The following is a 20827-nucleotide window of genomic DNA, read 5'->3' as shown; positions in this document are numbered from 1 at the left end:
TGGAAGTCCCATAATGAAAACCACAGGCTGTGTTTCTCATTTCCAGTTTAGAGGAAGAGAAGTGTCCCAAGAGGGTAGGTAGGGTTGGAGGACGCATGGGGAAAGGCAGATAAGACAGTACCCTGCCTTCCTTGTCCACCTTGGAAGCAAACCTTGCCTCCACTAGGGTGGGGGCTCTTTTTAAATAGCTGAGTCCCCAGCAGCAACTGCATGTCTGCAACGCTACCAGTGACCTGAGCTTAAAAGTCACAGTCTCAAAAGGCGGCAATCCCCACCCCTTAGATTTGGCCATAGATTACACCATGTATTTCATGAAGAATTTTGTCGTCACTTTCACCGTTCTTTCTCTACTATCTCTTCTCTACTCCTTGCAAAACCCTACAAACCCCCAAGAATTCACTCAAGACTGGGTGGGTGCTAGTACAAAGCTGAGGACACAATGTGGGACACCCACATTCCACAAAGGAGTCCCTGGGCCTTCATCCCAGCTCGGCTCTGGATTCTAGCTTCCTGTTAATACACATTGTGGCACGCAGCAACAGATGGCTTAAGTCCTTGCAACCCAGACACTCCCAGGGGAGACCCAGCTTGAATTCTAGGTTCCTGGATGTCATGGGCATTCGGGGAGTGAAACAGCAGACAGAAGTTACTTAGTTACTGTACAAATTTACTGTGTACATTTGTGATGACTTTTCCAATAAATAAGTAAACTTCTGAAAAAAATAACTCAAATGCTACCACCTCTGCAGACCCTCCACTCTGCACCTGATACAAAATGAATCAGCGGGCACCCAAGCTCACTCGTCATTTCTTGATTTCTCTGGTCTACTGTTATCACAGCTTTGCGTGTTTTTCCCTTAGGGAGTCGTGAGTTTCCTGAAGAGCTGTGACTGTGTTTTCTAATTTATGTATATAGCACCTGGCCGGGAATAAATGCACATTTTTTTTTCTAGAAAGAAATTAGATTTCCAACTTTCTCTTTTAAATGAGGTTTTAAAAGATGCTTTGGAAACATTTATAGATGGATTTTTATTTTGTTCGGATCTTAATTTTGAAGGCTGGACCTCAAAAGAAATTGCTATGCTAAAAATCACAGAAATTCAAGACATTATCTTATAATCAATTGTTTTCTTCCTTGAATCTTTCACGTGAAGTTCTGTGTCTTTATGTTTTCATTTGCCATCTGATTTGACAGGGACTCTTCCCTGATGTAATCCCTGCTGTGCATCCCATAAACAAAAGATTCACTTCTCACTGGAATATTGACAGAAATAAATCATTTGCAAAGCAGTCCCAGCTGATGATCTCCTGAGTTTTGAAAGAGTTTCTTTTATCAGAATACTAAAAACTATATGATATATCATGATCATTTAAGTAGGGTAGTTAACATATCAAACCATTTGTTTCAAACAGAAACAAGATTCTGGATGAGTAGCATCCCTACTGTGTCCTCCCTCCTGTATATTTTCAAGTCAGGGGAATGGTCAGGGCAGAAGCTCATGCTACAGGGACTGAGAATTCCGTTCATGGGTACATAGGATCTACAAGCAAGCTCAGCATCTTCCTTTGCCTGTGTTCATTTCAGGATGTATTTTGCATTCCAGTTTTCTCCTGCTCTGAATCCTGCCTTGGGTTGCTTTCCCAATGCACTTTGGATGAGTCTCATGAATGGCCAGAAACCCAGTTTACATATGTTCCTGTGCACAGGAAAATCAACCTAAGAACGTGTCCCCTCAGCAACTTCTGTGATCTCAGTCCCTCCAGGCTGACAGAGTCTGAGGATTCTCAACTCATCCTTTTTACTTCTACATCCTAAAAGGTCTCATGCTGATTAATTGTATAAATATCACTCACCATCAATAACAAAGTAGTGGAGGTTCATGAACACTGATGGATAAAAACCTGGGGCCTATATGGCCTCAGCCTCACGGAAGGCAGGAAAGAGAAAGGCCAGTGCAAAGGGCAAAGCCAGTAGTCTGAAACGATGATCACGAGAGGATTGGAGAACAGATCACAGTACTGTTTTCCAAGGATGCGTCCCAGTGGCTACCTTGATGTCTTAGGATCCCTTGCAAATGCTCACTCTTCTCAGCCAAAAGAAAGCTCGCTGGAGCTTGAATCAGGTGAGTTCCCTCACAAAAAAGGTAGAGTGAATGAACCACTTCATAACATTTGTGCCTGAGTGATGTTGAAGTGGTAGATGGGTACGATATGAAGGCTATTCCCATAGGTCCAGTTGTTTTCAGCATCTTGGAATAAGTCAAAACTAAGTGTCAAGTCAGTGCTTCTTGGCCAGTCCTGTGGTCCACAGCAAATGACATAATTTCTCTGAGCTTCTGCCTTATCGTCTGTGAGATGGGAGTTAAAGATGATGCTGTTTCATCAGATTGTGACTGGCCCAGGTAAGCCAAGTGTAAAAGATGAAGTTGAAGATGCACCATGGCTTTGGTAGGACGCATCCTCTCGCCTGAGCTGAACAGTGGCAACACCCTGCCCCAGGAGACCAGTCAGCCAGCCCCAGCTGCACTGTAACCATGTGCAGTTATCAAAACTGCAGGCATGTCCGAAGAGATGCAACAGGATTCAGGGGAGTGCACTACTACAGTGTTGGAGAAATATAACCTAGAGAAGCATATTGTGGCTCACATCAATAAGGAGTTTGACAAGAAGTACCCCACTTGGCACTGCATTGTGGGGAGAAAGTTTGGTAGTTATGTGACACATGAAACAAAACACTTCATCTACTTTTGCCTGGGCCAGGTGGCCATTCTTCTGTTCAAATCTGGTTAAAAGCATGGACTCAGCCACAAACCCAATGATCCACCCAAAAACAAGAACTGCAGCCCAAATTCCAAATACCAGAGACTACCTCACCAAGGGAGCACCTCACTCAGCCCTTGAACCTTTATTGTGTTCTGTGCAGGGTATTCTGTGCACCAGTTGTGGTTATAAAACAATTAGCCAACATCAGCATACATTTGTACGTATTTCATAATTGTTTTCCCAAGATTTTTTTCTCAGTTCATTCCTTTAAAAGAATAAATGTTGGAGATTCATTTAAAAAAAAAAGTGAAGTTGAGCAAGTGAGTGGTGTGGTAATAGTTACAATAAAGAGGGCATTTCCAATGCAAAAAATTAATTTGCTCATCTGCCACATTGTTTATAACCTATACCTTCCATGGTATTTCTGCATCCTTCTGTTTATTAGAAATAAATAAATAACAACAGTAAGAAGTACGGGGTGGGTATGGATGCTTCCAACTCCCTTATATAGAGTGTAGGTTGGATAAAGCCAGCCAGGTATGGCAGGATAAGAATGGCAATAAGGAATCTGTTAAAATGAGAGATGGGAGAGAGAACTAAAACTCAACAGGGCTAAAGGTAAATGGCAACTAGGAATAGAAAAATCTTGTAACATCTCTCACTCCTTCTTTTGACCACCCACCACATATTCTACTTCCCATTCATGCTTTCTTCCTTCATACCTCTTCCATTCCTTCCACAAATCCACAGCCACTTCCACAGCTTTATCAGGCTGTGGGAACACAGTCTATGCACAAAATTATGCTTCTCACTTTTTTCCTGTTAAAGCTATTTCCACATGACAACCACTGTAGAGCTCATTTCAGATTTTGAGGTGAGCTTCGTAAGGCTAGCTTGGTCTCATCCAACTCTGTGTATAATGTAGCTAAACATCTTTAAAATTCAAGATAACTGAAAGGTTGCCTTAGGAGAGAAATATCAGCCAGCCAAACCATAGGCCAACAATATTTGAAAATGTTCCAAGTAGTTACCAATATTTCAAATTCAGAGGATAAGTGTTTAGTCTAGCAGTTAAAGGCCCACATTCCACACTGCAGTACATGAGTTCAATATGATTACAGCTTCCTGCTACTACAAATCCAAACCTTGGGAGGCAGTGGTGATGGCTCAAGTTATAGTTGGATTCCTGCAAAGCACATGGGAGATTCAGATTGAGTTTCCTCTGGCTCCAGGTTTGGCCCCAACCCAATCCAAACTGGTGTGGGCTTTTAGAGAGCGAAACAGCAAGGGGCAGGCTCATGTTTTCTTTCTCTCTTCTCTCTCTGCCTCTGACATAAACATTTGTTTTACATTTCAAATTAAAGATGTTTTACACAACAGTTTAAATTTCCAGTTTGATCCCCAAACTGGAAATACAGCATCAAGAGGCCAGCACCAGTTGTATCTAAGTACAGTGGTCTCCATTAATAGGGCCCTGGTATCTTCTGGAGTTTGCCTCGGTTTCCAACCTTCCCCATCATACAGAGGCTGTCATTTGTCACCTTTAACTCATTTTAGTAAACTATGTTTGCTTCCTTCATCAACATGGCCTCAAGCCCCAGAATCCTCAGAGTACGTGTTCTGCAATGTTCCCATCTTTATATTCACCACTAGCAAGTCACACTCAGAGAGAAATAGGCCTATTCTCCCTTCACTGCAGATTCTCCAAACCCAGCTCTCCCTTCGTCCTTCTTCCCGGCCCCAGGCATTAGCATTGGATATCATCATGATTACCTGTTCTCTTTCAGCATTTGCCCACCAGGTAAGCCTGTCAGTCTCCCAAAAGATAATAATACTTTCCAGGACCTTCTGTAGAGTTCCTGGACCTTTGGGGCTTGAACCACACTTTGTACACAGAAAGCCTTCCATTATCACCACTATTGTTGTCATTATTATTATTTGGGATTAGGCAGCCTTCTCAGAAGTCCTGCCAACCCTAGGCAGGTGGCACCTCAGAGCCTTACCTGGCTCGGGGTGATGTGACTCAGGCCGGAAGCACCTGGGTGCAGGACTCTGGTTCAGCCTGCGGAGACTTGGTCTTGTGCCAGAGTAGAAACCTGCCCTGAAACACTAGCCACCCTCTAGCCGGTGCAAGGGATGGAGGCTGAGTCTCTTGAGAAGGAGGCAAGAGAGTGGAGAGCTCTTTCCCAGGAACCAGACTCTAGACCACACTGGTTCTTTCTCCATGCCACACAAACACTTAGGGTCTCTCCCTGTGTTTAGTGCAACTGTGAGAACAAAAGCAAGAGTATCAGATGTGCTGTAAGCTCATCTTTGGCACAAATTTATGTAGCTTACTCATCACTAGTTTTTAACAACAAGAATTCTTAAACATATTTAAGTTGTACTCCTGAGGCACTGGGTTGTTCGGAGCAAGAAAGGGTAAAAGAACACGCAATAGCCTTGACTAGAGGCTGCTTGGAGAATTCATATTCTGGTCCTGGGCTAGCACCTTAGACACAGAAGGCAGACAGGAATCCTGGATGGTTCTTTACATTGCATTGAGAACAGCTCAGGGCCCAGTAGAAAACCAAACAGCAGTTATTGTTCCCAAATAATCCTGCCCCTTTCTCAGCCACACACACACACACACACACACACACACACACACACCCTTACAATCTGGGAGAGTATGAAAACAGCCAGGCCTTGATGCCCATCTGACAAATGAGCTCCAGACTGAAGACAGCCATGCTGAGATGCTATTGGGGAATCTTTCCGGTCTTCAAGTACTGCAGGGAACAGCGGAGATGGGCCACTGCACTATCACAGGATGTCACTTTAGACCCTTTCCTAATGAGAGCGTTATCGATTTTTGAATAGCAGAAGCCTTGGACTAATGATTCCTGAGGTTTTGGGAACATGAAGTTACAAATCTGACATCACAGGACAGAGGCGTGAGTAGTTCTCCATCTTGACCCTAGTGAGGAAGGAGGCACCACCAAACTAACTCATGGGGGTCAGCACAGGCCAATCCTCCACCATCCAGTGCCATCATTCCATACTGCTCTGGTCCTAACCATCCACTTCCTATCCAGCCCCCTGCTAATGTGCTTGGGAAAACAGTAGAGAATGCCCCAAGTGGTTGGGTCCATGCAATACCCAGAAAATGCTCCTGGCTCCCAGCTTCAGATCAGCTCAACTCTAGCCACTGTGGCCATTTGGGAAGTAAACCAGTGCATGGAAAACCTTCTCTATGTCTCTGTCTCTTTCCATAAAGTCTGACTTTCAAATGAATAAATCTTTAAAAACAAAACTAGTTCATAAACTAGAAGAAAGGTTAAAGCAGGTTAGGGGCAGATCACAGCTCCGAACTAAATACATTCTATGTACTTAAGAATGTATCACAGTGTCTAGCACATTGGAAGCACCCAGTATAAGAGATCAATTGTTTTTGAGATGTTGACAGTGGAGCTGTGGTAGGCTTTGGAGCTGGAAATGGCTTTGCTAGAAGTGAAGTTTGTGGAATCCTATTGATGTGTCCCAAATTACAGTCATGTGCCACATGTCACAGTACTGGCACTGACTTGCCAATTAAATCAAAATTTCTTTAGGGATAAGGCCTATCGGGTTACTTTTAAAAACTTGTGTGGAAAAAAAATAGTACCAAAAATGAGTTAATTTTGTTGCAGAAACCATTCTTGAAATCGTGCATAGTTTTTTCAAAGCCCACATTTCCCATGTATGTTTGAACAACCTTTCATACATGCATATATTTTGAAAATATCTTTGCAGGAAAATTATCTTTTAGTTCCATTTCTCCATGAACTTTGTGAAATAGCCTTGCATATCCCAAAGCTCCAGAATCCTGACAACTACTAACCTTGTACACACAACACTCCTCTGGTTTATTAGCAAGGTAACTTGAGTCCCTGGAATGTAAGCCCTCTGCCACATGAAAAGACCACAAGAGGGTGGGGGGGGGGGAAGGGGGGGACCCACGGAGGGGGGGGGTGCACACAAACATTGAGAGAAGAGGTAGGTTTGTTTTGTTTATTTTAGTATAACACAACACACAATCTTAAACGGCACCTATCTTTGTTTTATTTTTGTATATATGTGTGGGGTTTTGGGTTTTTGTTGATTTTAAAGGGTTTGAGTTGTTAAGGAACACAAATGTGCGGGGGGTGGGTACACACACAGAGTGGGGTTATACACAAGTAATTGGGGGTTTTGGGTTTGTTGTTGAGGGGGGGGGGGGGGGGGGGGGGGGGGGGGGGGGGGGGGGGGGGGTGGGGGGGGTATGGGGGGTTAGGGGTTGTAAAGATGATATGGAGTTTAAAAGTGGATGTGTAGGGGGGGGGGTACATATAGGGGGGGTGTGGGTTATATCAAGGACAGACAAGAGGTGGAACACATTGAATGTGGTTTCACACCACATAGTACAAGTGTGGTGAGGGAGGTGTTAGGAGATGTAGTGGGGATGGTTTTGTTTTATGTTGATTTTTGGTTAGTAACACAGAATTGAAATGGGAACAAGGTGGGGGGAGGGAGGGAGAATGGTGGTTTGGTTTGGGAAGATGATTATTGTGGTGAGAGGGTGGAGAGGTTTTTTAGGAATTAGTAGGAGAGTAGATGGGTGAGGTTTGGAAGGGTGAGAATGTATAATGTTTGTATATAGGGTGTAATGTTGTTACACACACACACAGCACACACACACATTGACACACTATGTGAGTTAAGAATAAGATGGGGTGGGGAGTTGAGAAAGTGAGATGTTTTTGTAGTTGTTGTTTGTGAAAGAGGGAAGGTGAGATAGGTTGGTGAGGTTAAGGAGAGGTAAGAAGTTTAAGGAGAGGATGAAATAGTATATAAAAGATTTTGTGGTATAACAATTTTTGTAAAATTTTTTTTGGTTTTGGAGAGTGATATTATGTTGTATATACAACTCTCAACGTCACTCTTTTTTCCTCTATTGAATTATAGATATATACGATCAGCTTATCTCTGTGGGGGCAAGAACCTGGAATAACGATTAAGACCCTTAAGTCCATAACTACGAGTCAGGTGAAGTTAATTCCATCACGCTGGCAGTCACCCAGGAACAAGGAAGAATTTCAGCAAACATCACTCAAAGAACAGCACCATGGTGCCAATAAGCACTGAAAGATGAGAGAGGGGATCATGTAATTCTGGAAGACGAGATGCTTAATGGGTATTTCCTGGTTACAAGGCAGTGTTTATGCTATCTGACAGGGCCGTGCCTGGGTGCTCACAAGGTGTGCCCGGAGATTTGGTGATAATTGCAGAGTGGCTAGAGGCCAGAACCCCAACCTCAGGGAAGAGCCCAAATTACATAGCCAAGCACCTATTCATCAGGATTAACCTCTAAGGATGCCAGCTCTGGAAGCCTCTTCACAAATAAGTATCTTCATGTGCACTTTTCAAAGAAAACAAAACACTCATTTTCTCACATGGAGTCATCTGGCCTGATAGTTCCGGAAAAGATGTTTTAGCCAATCGTGAAAATAATTTAGAATAAACCAGTCAACGTACTCAAAGAACTTTAGGATTGTTCTAACAAGACTCTCGCGCAAGATTTGAGCAGACAGATTTTCTTTCTGTCAGTCTAGTTTCTCTGAAAAATGCCTGCTGTGTCCCCATTGGAAGCTGTCTCATTCAAACAGAAAGGTCCTTTGACTCCTGTGTGAATCCAGGAGGCACTTTTATTTCGATTACCTGTTTATTTCCTAAAAAGAGAAATAGATACTGCCGTACCCCCTAGGAATACGTTTCATTGTATATACTGTCCCCGTCCATTTTCTCCTTTTCCTATTTGCTGACTAGAGGATGGGAGCAAGGCATAATCTTTGCTCAAGATAAAGCTTAAGAAAAATGTATGACTCCTGAAACCCCAAACATCAAGAACAAATGCAGGGAAAACAGAAATCCAGGTAGTAAGGACACTACTGCAGTGTTTGCTTTGTAATGGACACATAGAGCCCAATAAGGATGCTGAGAGGGAGTCCAGACACAGGGTTATCAAAGTCCTGATTATCTCTGGGATTTTAATTTCAATTTTTTTGTGTGTCTTGACAGCTAAACTTACATTAAAAAGAAAATGGACACTTAGGCAAGTTGGGCCTTTTGGAGGTAAAATCCCCCCAAAAAGAAAATGACAGGCCTTGGATGGGGCAGCTGACAGGCTATGGGTCAACATCCAAGCTTTTGGTCTAAGAAAGTTCTTAGGCTCCATTGTCACATTGAATCAACTCGCAAATATAGAAATTGGATAGTTAGGGGGATCTGTTCTTTGCATTTTTGAAAACTCACAGATGTTCCTAAAGATAGAAATCTTACCTATAGAATGCACCTGTATCTTCCAGTGCAAAATGTGCCTTCTAATCATGGGGGATTGTGTAAATACAAAAATATATAGAATCTGTTTGATCCAGGTATTTTGGGGAAAAAAAATTACTGGTCTAACTTATGTAAAACACCTTTTGTGCACTTTTATTTTAATCTTTCATCCAAAGTTTGGATGGATTTTTACTGAGCTCTGTGTCTTAAAAAGTCTTTATTTTCATCAGACTTTGCAGTGTACATAAATTAGCAAACATACACAGCATCTTGCTGTTAAAAACAAGTTGTTTTAATGAAAACATAACCTGAAAATCAAGCAGTATTTTTTGGAGGGAAAAAGATATTGGTTGAAACAGCAGTGTCTTATTGACATTAAAAACAGTTGACATAACTCTGCAAGGATGCTGAAATTTAACTTTTGTGCATTTTTATTATACCCAGAGTATCAAAGATAACAGAATTTATTCATGGGATGGCAGTCATTGAATTCAGTTTTCTGGTACAATTTTCTTCCCATATAAACTCATAAAAAATGTGATGGGTGAACCATTAGGAATGCTTGAAGCATCCCCTGATGTATGCCCACACAGAAAGAACAGATAGATTGCTAAATGTTGATGCCTTTTACGTTTTTTACAGTATTAATAAGGAAACACTGTGATTACCAATCAGAAAGACTCCAGAGTGCTGCTTGCAAAGTGCACCATTATAAAGATTTATATATGTACCTGGGGAATAATATGGAGCATTGATATTTTAAGGAGCTCAGTTAAAAAAAAAAAACTCTGCATTCCGTGGATGCCTGGGAGAGGGAAATATCTTTTTTTTTTTTTTTGTCTGCATGTCATGGTGAGTTTATAATGTATATGGAGTTGGACGTTGACTTGGTTTCCCAAATGGGAATCAAATACTTGAAAATGGATTGCAATGTGCCCATGTAATTTTTCAGCAGACCTGTCGCAATTGGAGGTGACATGCACAATGGATGATCCATTCCAGTGTCAAGCCCAGCACTGTTTTTCTCCTGACCAACTTTCCATTTTGTGTCAAGAGGATGCTGGGTTAGCTCCACCCACTGGCCCCTAGCCCCCAGTGAAAATCTACTTTTCTTTGATTCGGCCTAGATAGTCATCCGCCACCTAGGAGCTGACTGTTAGCAGGAAAGGCTCTATATCATTCCAAGGTACTTACATTATCATGTAATAGTTGATATGTTAGAAGTAGATGCCTAGAGAGGACACGTTTTCTAGTTAAAAACTGTACTTTAAACTTGTATTCCAACTGTCCCAAACAGTACTGACACAGCCTTACGATCAATTCCACCACCTCTCAATCGGATAGGAAAACTTAACACTGCAAGGTCAAGCAAATTTAGGGAAGAACCTGTCTGAAACAGTCTGCATGATACATGCTGCCACATGTTTGAAAGGATGGAGTTTTATTTGTCTGATGCATAACAAACTCTGGAAGTAGGAGGTCAAAGCAGGTGCAGCAAATCAAGGAAGACATTAGGACTCAACGATCTCTGTCTCGCTTTCCCTCCGCATTTTTAACATACAGTCTCCTACTAAGTGCAATAAGATGGCTTCTGTACTTCCAAGCATGATAGAACATCAAGCAAAAGAAAAGGGACAAGAAAGGCCTTGTCTCTGAAAAGAGCTAAGACATTCTCATGTTCACCTATGGCTGTAAGAAAATCCGAGAAATCTGATTTTGCTTGTGTTTTAACTGGATACAACCACACAACCAATGAAATAAAGATTCTTATAGGGAAAAAAAAAGGCTGGAATATGGGTAAGGAACTAGTACTGTCACCACAAAATTCTTTTTTTAAAATTTTGTTTATGTATTTTTTTTTGAAAGGCACAGTGACAGACAGAAAGAGATCATGAAATAGGGATCTTTCATCCACTGGTTCACTCCACAAATGCCCACAACAGCTAAGGCTACGCCAGGCTGAAGCCAGAAGCCAGACACTTCATCCAGGTCACCCCTATGAGTGACATGAATGTGGGCTGTCACTGCCTGCCTCTCAGGCACATTAGCCGGAATCTGTATGAGAAGATCAAGAGTTCCAGGACTCAAACCAACACCGGTTGTAGGTATTGCAGGCAGCTGCTTGACCTAGCAAAATCTAAAGTCATAATATCCATTATGGTAGCCACTAGCCTTATGTAGCTATTCCAATTCATTTAAATTTCACATAATGAAAAACTCAGCTCTCCAATCACATTGGTTGCAGCCAAGTGCTCAGCATGTGGCTTCCCTTGTGGAAAGAGCAGATCCAGAGCCTACTTTCAGAAAACGGGTGCCTATGTCTTCTTCCATCTCACAGATTTCTATTCAAACACCATTCTTCATGCAGAAGTTCTCGCAGGTCATTGTATCACTGGTATAATATATACCACTTAATTTCGTTCTCCCAAAAGCTAAGGCTAAAGAAAGACTTGGAGGCAGGTAGCTTATATGGGAGGTGTCCCACCACTATTACAAAAGCAAAATAAATAAATAAATAAATAAAACAGCAGAAAACGAAAGCAATGGAGAGAGTGAAACCAGCAAAAGTCTACAAATGTGAGTTTCTGCGATTGCTCCTACAGACAGTAAGGGCTCAGCCCCACTGGGACAACTGAAACCCACACAAAACACCTCTCTGAGAATCATCTGTTCAAGGCACAAAAGAGCCAGCATTTGGGCACCAACCCCCAGATTCTATTGTTAGAGGACTGTCTCTGGGTGTTAACTCCCCTCCCGTACCTTTGTCTGCATATATCTGAATGAGCTCCCCCAGCTTTGAAGAAACCTGCCAGGCACAAGGTGGGCAGTGCCTGCAAGGAGCTTTAGAAGATGCCTGTCATGGCGCACAACACTGTTCATGAGAACTAGGCTGAGTATCACTGATAGGTGCAGGAAACGGGCATGGAAGACCACAGACTTCTGCATACGCCTCTACCCTGTCTGTTGATGCTTCGTTTTCAAGCTTGTTTCTTTACCTACAGGGCTGTGGCCCTACTCAGTTACAGTTAAGGAGCTCACAAATTAATCATAGCAATGCAGCCTTGTAAGCTACCATTCTTCTTTGTACCATTCTCTTTCTCTGCTATAAACAGGAGAACAAGCTTACATCATTACCCAGTCCCAACTGAAAGAGAGAGAAATCACAAAACTGGTGTCCCTTACAAAAGTATTTTTATGTCAGTACGGTTGAGAAATTATATAGGATTTGCCTGTAGCAATGAATGCTTATCAGATCCACGCATTTTTACGGTGGCTGTTTCAGAACAAACAGCCAGTACTGGACAGTGATTTGAATTTTGTTGGAACACAACCACGCTGTTCATTTCTGAACCTACTGTGAGTGCCTTCGCAGTACAATGCCCGTTATTGAGAGGTGTTTCAGACACCGGATGGCCCACAAAGTGTAAGACACTTACTGCCCCAACAATCAGAGTTGCTGACCCCTGCTCTAGATGGGCCGGGGATTTTCTGACCATCATTCCTATGATCCCCTAGGAATGAAGCTCCTGCAACTGGATTTCTATTTTCCTGGCTCCTGAATCCCTTCGCACCCTTTAGCCCTCCCATTCCCTTGCCCCATGGAAAAGGTCTATGCCTTCCATCAAATTCACAAAAGAATTAAACACTTTAAGAAGCAAACAAAGAGCTCAATTGAACCAGAAGAAATCTGGGGGCAGCAACCTTTGAAGTGTGTGTTTTCCGTGCACCAGCTGCAGAAGCATCAACAATGTATATTTCCAACAAGCGAGGGGTGGCGCTAGAATTTTGTACTGTGACAGAACCTCCCCTGCCAGCCCGCCAGATAGTTTTGGAACTGACTCAAATTTGAGAATCTCTAGTCTCTCTAACTTTTCAAGGTCAAATATCAGAAAGCAAAAGTCCAAACATGGAACGTTAACCACATCAAAACTCAATGATCCAACCATTCTATGTCTCGTTTTATGAAGACAGAGAGAATATAGATACTTGAAGCTGCACAGTGTCCATTGCTGGTGACCGTTAATAGCAGCTTTTGACATTGAGCATCTAGGTTCACACGAGATTTGAAATTAAAGGCATTTCACATTTGGCTTTCTTGCCTTTCCACATTGGACACTCATTCAGGCTGTTCTGACCGACTGTTAACGGCCAACCGGGGTAAATCCCTCTGCAAACGCCACACTGCAAAAAAACATACTGGAGACCACCATCTGGCCCATTCTTTTTTAGTGACACAAGTGACAAAATGGCCAACTATAAAAATTCACTGCCTCAGAACTAGAATTTTCCTAAACAGACTAGCTGTCATGTGTCTGCCTGCCCCTGCCACTGTCCATCCACGCATTTCTGGTCCAGACTGGCATGGCTTCCCTTCACAGACCCTCAAAGCATTCTTTATGCTCTTCTCGCAACCATTTGTTCTTTCCAGGGCTATTTCTTTCTGGCTCGAAGATCATTACTGTTACTGTAGAAATAAAACAGAGGTTGCACTGGTTGTTGAGAATATATGATGATTTGAGAGGATTTGGGCATTTTCCATTTTTATTAGTTTCTTTTTTCCTCTTCGCACCACCTGGACAGGATGGCTTCATTCTCTGTGCACTTAGGCCATTTGAGAGACACCTTGACCTTGGTTTGGATGAACTTTTCAGGAGAGATGCATCCCCATGGGTGACTGCAATGTGAACCAGCTGCCCATTTTACCATCCCATCACAGCCTTGTCTTGCAACTCAAAGCCCCATGCAGGGTTTTTCATTGTCTATACCACTCCTGCAGCGTTTCCAGAAGTTTCACATAAACCTATCCTACACCTGCATAATTTAATAATTATTATATCAATATTTAATTATCCTCCACCTGCATAATTTAAATCTTTTCTTTTTTGCCTGTTTTCTCCATTTGGAGCTCAGGGTGTATGGAGCAGGTGTACTAGGGTTGAATGTGGCACTTTCTGGAAGATTCCTGCAATAACATTAATGAGACCCCACTGCCTGGAAGCTTCAAGGAAAAATAGACTTAGATAATTTATGCTTACGCCTTGTGTGGTAAGGATCCTTTGGGTGGTTAAGCAGGATTTGGTCTTCACTTGGCCACAACCAGTTGAAGACTGCTGTCAGTCTAATTGCTTTCACTTTTCATTAACTTTCTCTATTTCATGTTTACTGATTGTGCATTGTTTTCTTTAGAAATGAAAGTTACAAAAGACGCTTTTACAATCAAATTCGCTCCTATGAATAATAATAACAATCACACCCAACACAGTTCTAGGTGCTCCATGTAATCTTTAAAACAAGCTTTTGAGATTTCAAACAGCAAGTCCATTTTAGTGTGAGAAAACTAAATTTTGAGCAGTGCGGTAACATGCCCAAGGTTATACAACCAAAAAAGTATAGAACCAGCATTTGCACCTGGACATAAATCTAGGTTTAGAGTCACATTCTTAATTACTAGGCTCTGCTGCCCCCTTTGTTTAAAAAAAAAATCTCTGGCTATTAGCAATAGTTTTCCTCTGAGCATGACAGCGAGCACTGCACTGGGATTTCATGAACACTGGCTCTATGAGCTGGTTTTGTTGAATATGCTATTTCTGGGAGTGTCCACTAGGGTGACCGGATCAGTCTCTACAGAGTGGCCCCAGAAATCTGCATGAAACAAAACTTCCTCTTTTTCTTTTTTTAAGATTTTTTTTATTGGAAAGTCAGATATACAGAGAGAAGGAGAGGCAGAGAGAAAGATCTTCCATCCACTGATTCACTTCCCAAGTGACCGCAACAACCAGAGCTATGCAGATCTGAAGCCAGGAGCCTGGGGCCTCTTCTGGGTCTCCCACACAGGTGCATGGTCTCAAGGCATAGAGTCATCCTCAACTGCTTTCCCAGGCCAAAGCAGGGAGCTGGATGGGAAGCAGGGCCACTGGGATTAAAACTGTCACCCATATGAGATCCTGGTGTGTGCAAGGCGAGAACTTGAGCAGCTAGGCTACCATACTGGGTCCAATGCAAAACTTTCAAAGTGGTTATCTCCATGTGTTTACATATAATCCGGTAATTCATGCAGTTACTTTGCTCTGTCAGCTTACAGTGTTCTGTCTTCATTACTCACCAGAGCCTAACTTAAGGCCTTGTGCACATCACATACTCCCTGATTAAGTGCTTATTAGAACCACACACACACACAAAACAGAGACCTGGAAATGCAAAGGGAAAAGTATGTTAAGCAAAGGGGAAAGAGCTTTCTTTTCTGCTCTAAAATCCTATGCTTTTCACTCCCTCCCTGCTTGTGCTTAAAGAGGAAGGACTCCCTTGTGGGCTGCATGATCCCAAATAAGTTAACTTGACCTCTCTGAACCTGGTTCCCCACTTTGTAACTAGTGAAATGAGGCAGGCCAGAGCTTAGGTGGTGTTTATGAAAGTAGCAGTTGCATAAGAGGTGCTCCAGAAGATGAACTTTCTTTCTCAAGGCTAAGAATTGCACTTGCGTGGCAAGGACACAGAGCAGGTGCATGGTTTGGTCTGGCCATTGAAGGCAGCACAAATTCATTAAGGAAGAGACGTGGTCTCTTGGGGCACAAAAGCTGTAAATATGGTTGCAAAACATCCTTGTCCTCTAGGAGCCTACAGTCTTACTGTAGGAAACAGAACCTAGACACATCAAAAACTGACAAGCAACACAGACAAGGCTACAGTTGCACAGTGAAGAGTCACGGAAGCGCAGGAAGAGTTTGGGAGAGGAGCCATCAGGAGGGTGCTGGAGAGGAAGCTTAAACTAAGCTTGCCTCAGTGAATCAGAGTGGGAAACCATGTGTAGTCAGTGTAAGGCACTGTGTGGGGGCCAATATCAAGAAGCAGCAATTGTGGCTGACAGGGCGAGTGGGTCCACCAGCCCAGCCAACTTAGAGGCTCTGCGCATAGGATGGAAAAGATTCAGGACCAGCCTGGTTTAGGCAAAGCCAAATCTGAGCACAGGGAGAAGAGACTTTATGTTAGTGGTAAAAAGGGTCATTGGGATTCTGACAATGGCATGATGAAAATGTCACAACCTGGATGTAGTAGGCAAAGAAAAGAAAAAAAGGATTCTAAGCCAAAAGATTAAGAGAAAGCATTGGGCCAGAAAGTGTTACAAGTATAAACTGTTCTTGATGAGGTTAAGCATGGTCTCTTCTCTCATTTATGTCATTTATTTCAGCAGCATTTTTCTGATACAGACAGGAGAGAAGGAAATTGCAACCATTTTCCAAGGCCAAAATACCAGAATAGTGGCATCTTCATCTCTCAGGTATTATAGTCAGAGAAAAAGTCAGGCAATGTCCTTCAGTTTGGAAGGACTGAAGCCTCCAAAATTCTCTGGTAGTAATTGCCTCTGAGGGAGACGTTAAACTGCTCACACCAGGAATAAAAAAAAAAAAAAAAAACAGGGGGATGGGGAGAATCGGAGTCAACATTTACAGCTTTCAAAATCAGTTCCCAACCTTCAGATGCCCCAACTCCCCCAACATTAACTGCTGCCTTGAGGCACAGCCAAGAGGAAATCCACAGGCACAAGTGGCTGTTGGCTGAAACGTGACTGGCAGGTCACCAGGGCCGGCCGCAGTCCTGTACCACCACAACTGTCGGTTGACAGAGGAGGAAGGACAGCTGGCAGCTTGGGTCTGAAAATAAGATCTGTGAACCCTGGCAGAAAACCACCCCTTCTGCAACTTGCTTCTTGATAAGCTGTTTTTTTTTTTCCAGCTTTGAACTTCTATATGTCTGCAGTTTGTAGAACAAGCACATGAGTGGAACACGTGTTAATGGAATGTGTTGTCTTTATTACATGTTGTCTGTGTGTATGGTTGTGAAAGAAAACGACAATTAGTACCTGTAGCAAGAGAAATTATTGCTCAAATATAATTCACTATTTAAACAAGCCAAGTATTGCTTCTTTCCTGAAAAATATTGGTCTTTGCACCCACTGAAATTTCGCTTGCAGTAAACACCCTCTCGATAAGCATTCTCTTTTTCTCTGTCCACTGAAGTCCTCTTCATCTTGACAATTGGTCCACTCCACTGCCTCTCAGCTTCTTCCTCCAACCTTTCCCAGTGCATACCAGCCCGTGTGGCACATACCATATGGTTACAGACAAGTCTCCACTGTATGCCCAACACTTGGCTAGGCTCCAAGAAAAACAGATACCTGCCTTCAAGAAATTCATAGTCCATTAGAAAAAAGAAGTGTGCAAATGGCCTTGACAAAATGATGCCAGGAACCTAACAGGCACACATACTCAAGATTAGTTTTGGTGCTTGCCTGCAGCCTTCAAAAATGTAGAAGTTTTAAGCAGCCGTGTTCTCCCCTTGAGAGGCCCCATTTTCCTTTGGTATCTGATTGACCAGTGAGAAGCAAAAGCCAAGGAGAGTTCCTGAGCAGCCACGGCAGTAGCCTAAGCAGGGGCTGGGCCCAAACAGAGTCAATCCACACTGAGTGGGGACCAGTCTTGTCTTAGAAACCTTAAAGATGTATCCAGAACATGGTAGCAATCAGGAAAACTGAATAACGAGAAGGTATGAGGTAGAATGAGGCGACACAACCATTATGGGTCTAGGGGAGATGGCACCTACTTCATTAGTAATTCATATTTATTGAGCACTTGCTGTGGGCCAGTCTTTCCTATTTTTATAACTGACAAAGTCTTAAGGGAAACCACTTCATATGTTTTGTGTCTCAATTCAGATAGTAGCCGCACCTCACCCAGGCCAAAACATTGTTCTCTCTACCACCTGACCCTTCTGGCTTACCCCACTTGTGTCCTTGATAACCCAATGACCCAAAGAGTGCTCTGCGGGGTAGCAGTTTAAATGTCAACGGGGAGCTTATCAAAAACGTAGAATCTTTGGCCCCAGCCATGACCTCCTGGCTCACCATCTGCACATTAACAAGACCCCCATATGATGCTTCCACAGCAACATTTAAGGAGTTCACACAGTTTCCTTGTGCTTCTCTGACTTAACATTGAAGACAACAGCTAGAATTTGTTCTTATTCTTCTTTATTATTTGTGTGACCCAAGAAGACTGCAGATTCCATCAGGGCAGGGACTTTGTATTAACTTGATCACCTCACCTTTTTATCCCCAGAGCTTGAAACATAGAGTAGACGTTTTGAAAATATTTGTTCAATCAATGCATGGTTTTGCAAAGGTCTCACAATGAGTAAAGAGTGGGGTCAAAGTTGTTACCAAGTTTCCCAACAGGTGGTTTCTGGTGGAAGCATTCAGGGTCCTGGTTTCTCGGAGCACTGGAGGCCAATGGCTCTCAACAGAGCACTGAGAATCACAGCCCCATCAATGATCCCACTCCCTTCTCAGGGCATGGCAACATTCCAAAACCCCAGGAGTGGGAGCACACAAAGACCCACTCCACCTCACTACCTGAAAAACTCTTAAAAGCCAACTCTACGCAGCTGTAGGGCTCCCTGTGTGGCTTCAGCTGAGGTCTCATGCTACGCTATTCCTGTCTGGCTCCTCCCTTTGTTTGGTCCTATGTTCTTCCTTCTCTCCCCTCCCACACCAGGAATCTGAAAACCTCCAGTTTTCTATACCCAAGTGTTCTTCTCAAAGATGCATGCTTAGGAACCTAACATGAGACCACAGCTACACGGACAGTGACACACTGATAATGACCCCACTAAAAAGAGGCAGGAGCGGTCAGCCAGCAGCACACCTAGACTGGTCCCAGATGCCCCGAGGGTCTGGAGCTCCACCACACCTGTGTGTCACCCATCAGTGAGCTTCTATTCCCACAAGGAAAGCAACCAAGTCAGTATGAGGGGTGATCTGTGGAAGCTCAAAGAAGCATAGCTAATTGTCGTGCAAGGGATGAAAGAGATTTCTCACTGTGTGAGTATTGCCTCCAGTAAAAGATTTTTAAAACCAGACTTTAGTGTACCATCAAACATTCTAGGTATTCATGCAATAAATAAGAATAATAAATATAAATATCTAGATATATATAATAAATATATGTATCCATATATATATAATAAATTCTTATCAGAACATAAAGCACCAGAAGCAAAGAGTCAATATCAAAATCAAAGTACAGTTCAAGAAAAATGAGTATTTTTCCCCTCCTGAAGGCAAGAATTAGAGATTAGGGACTGGTGCTGTGGTAAAGCATGTCAAACTACCACCTGCAGTGCCAGCATCCCATGTCAGCACTGGTTCAAGTCCTCACTATCCCACTTTAGATCACTGCTAATGAGCCTAGGAAAGCAGCAAAAGACAGCACAAGTGCTTGGATCCCTGTACCCAAGTGGAAGACCCAAAAGAAGTTTCTGGCTCCTGGCTTCAGACTGACCCAGCTCTGCTCTGGTCTTTGTGGCCATTTGGGTAGTGAACAACTAGATGAGATTTCTCTCTAATTCTGCCTTTCAAATAAACAAATATTTTTTTAAAAATAAATCTTTACAAAAAAAAAACCAAAAATGTGCATAAAAAAGGAGAACCAGAATTTGCCTTTTGGTTATAAATTACACAAAACACTGTAGGTAACCCCATGCTGTCATCTCAGCTCAGAAAGTAAGCAAATTGGCCTCAAACAATACACACGAGGATTTGAGATGACTGAAGTAGTTAAAGCACCTACAAATCAGCCCCGGTCCACAGTTGTACAGGGGAGTTCCAGAGAGAAGGAAAAGAGTGGGAGCAAAGTAAGCCTCTAACTGGTGATCAAGTTCTACCATCTGTCAGTGGATGTGTTACCTCAGGAGCCCTTGAGATGCACCCTCCCACCTAAAACTGCTAAACCTGCAGGGAAATATGTAAAATAACACCCACTGAGGCACCAGACCTCGGGCAGCAACAGATCCTGGTTCCCAAGAGACAGAACGCAAACAAGGTGAGCCCTACCTCTGCCCATGCGTACTGCTTGCAGAGGGAACCCTCAGCCGAGCCCCAGGCTTTCCGATGTATTGAAGGGATGGAACTGGGAGGCCAGGGACTAAAGTCACTCATAATCCTGCTTCTCACAATCATACAACTTTTTTCCATTTAGCCTTTGGGGCTGAATTTCCTAAGTTCTCCTTGGAAATGTAATTTTGCAAGCTCCATTGCCCTTTTGTCCTCATCTGATGTGTCTTTCCCATGTAACTAAAACTCCTTCCTAAAAATCCTTTTGCATGATTATGTAGTTTTCAACTGTGAGTCTCCTAAGACTTTCTCAACTGGAACACCAAGATTTCTCTGTCATGCACACACAGACGCACTCACACACAAAGACCACATTCCTTTCCGTGGAAGAGGTCGGGTGCTAATGGTGTTGCCTATACTCTTGCCTCAGGGTTGGGAGTGAGAATTTGAAGCCCAACAAGTGTCATTTACAGAGAGGACTGGGTTTATCCAGCCACCAGCCCAGTTTTCTAGATCTTCAAGTTGGAATTTCTGCATACTTTCCTCAAAATACCACAAACCTATGACTTTCACAAAGCATTTTTTCAACTTTCTGATTTTCCTTTAAGCATTTCCTGTCTCTTCCTACCGCCTCTGAAAAGTCTCTCTCTCTCTGTCTTTCTCTCTCTGTGTAAGAAAATACAAAAAAAGCATGGTTGTGGTTAGAAATAGCCTTCCTGCCCATCACAGATGAATCTATTTTCTTGTCTTTCTTAAGTGTTCTGAGAAATCAGCAAGTAATTAGGAAATGATCTTTATTAACAAGTATCTGAATTCTTTGCAGTTACCGGACATACATAA

At 42.8% G+C, this 20827-nt stretch overlaps 1 protein-coding gene across 1 annotated transcript; it reads left to right on the top strand.

Moving 5' to 3' along the window:
• Positions 1-1984: 1984 nt before the first annotated feature.
• On the top strand, positions 1985-2856 carry LOC121172047 (dynein light chain 1, cytoplasmic-like). Its single transcript, XM_041003840.1, has 2 exons — positions 1985-2123; positions 2531-2856. Exons 1-2 carry the CDS (start codon positions 1985-1987, stop codon positions 2788-2790), a joined length of 399 nt encoding a protein of 132 aa, XP_040859774.1. The 3' UTR covers positions 2791-2856.
• The last annotated feature ends 17971 nt before the right edge of the window (positions 2857-20827 follow it).

Source organism: Ochotona curzoniae, unplaced genomic scaffold, assembly GCF_017591425.1.
Source record: "Ochotona curzoniae isolate NIBS_2020 unplaced genomic scaffold, NIBS_Ocur_1.0 contig_1302, whole genome shotgun sequence".
Taxonomy (NCBI): Eukaryota; Metazoa; Chordata; class Mammalia; order Lagomorpha; family Ochotonidae; genus Ochotona; species Ochotona curzoniae.
Note: the sequence above shows the minus strand (reverse complement) of the source record. Positions and strands in the feature narration are given on the sequence as shown.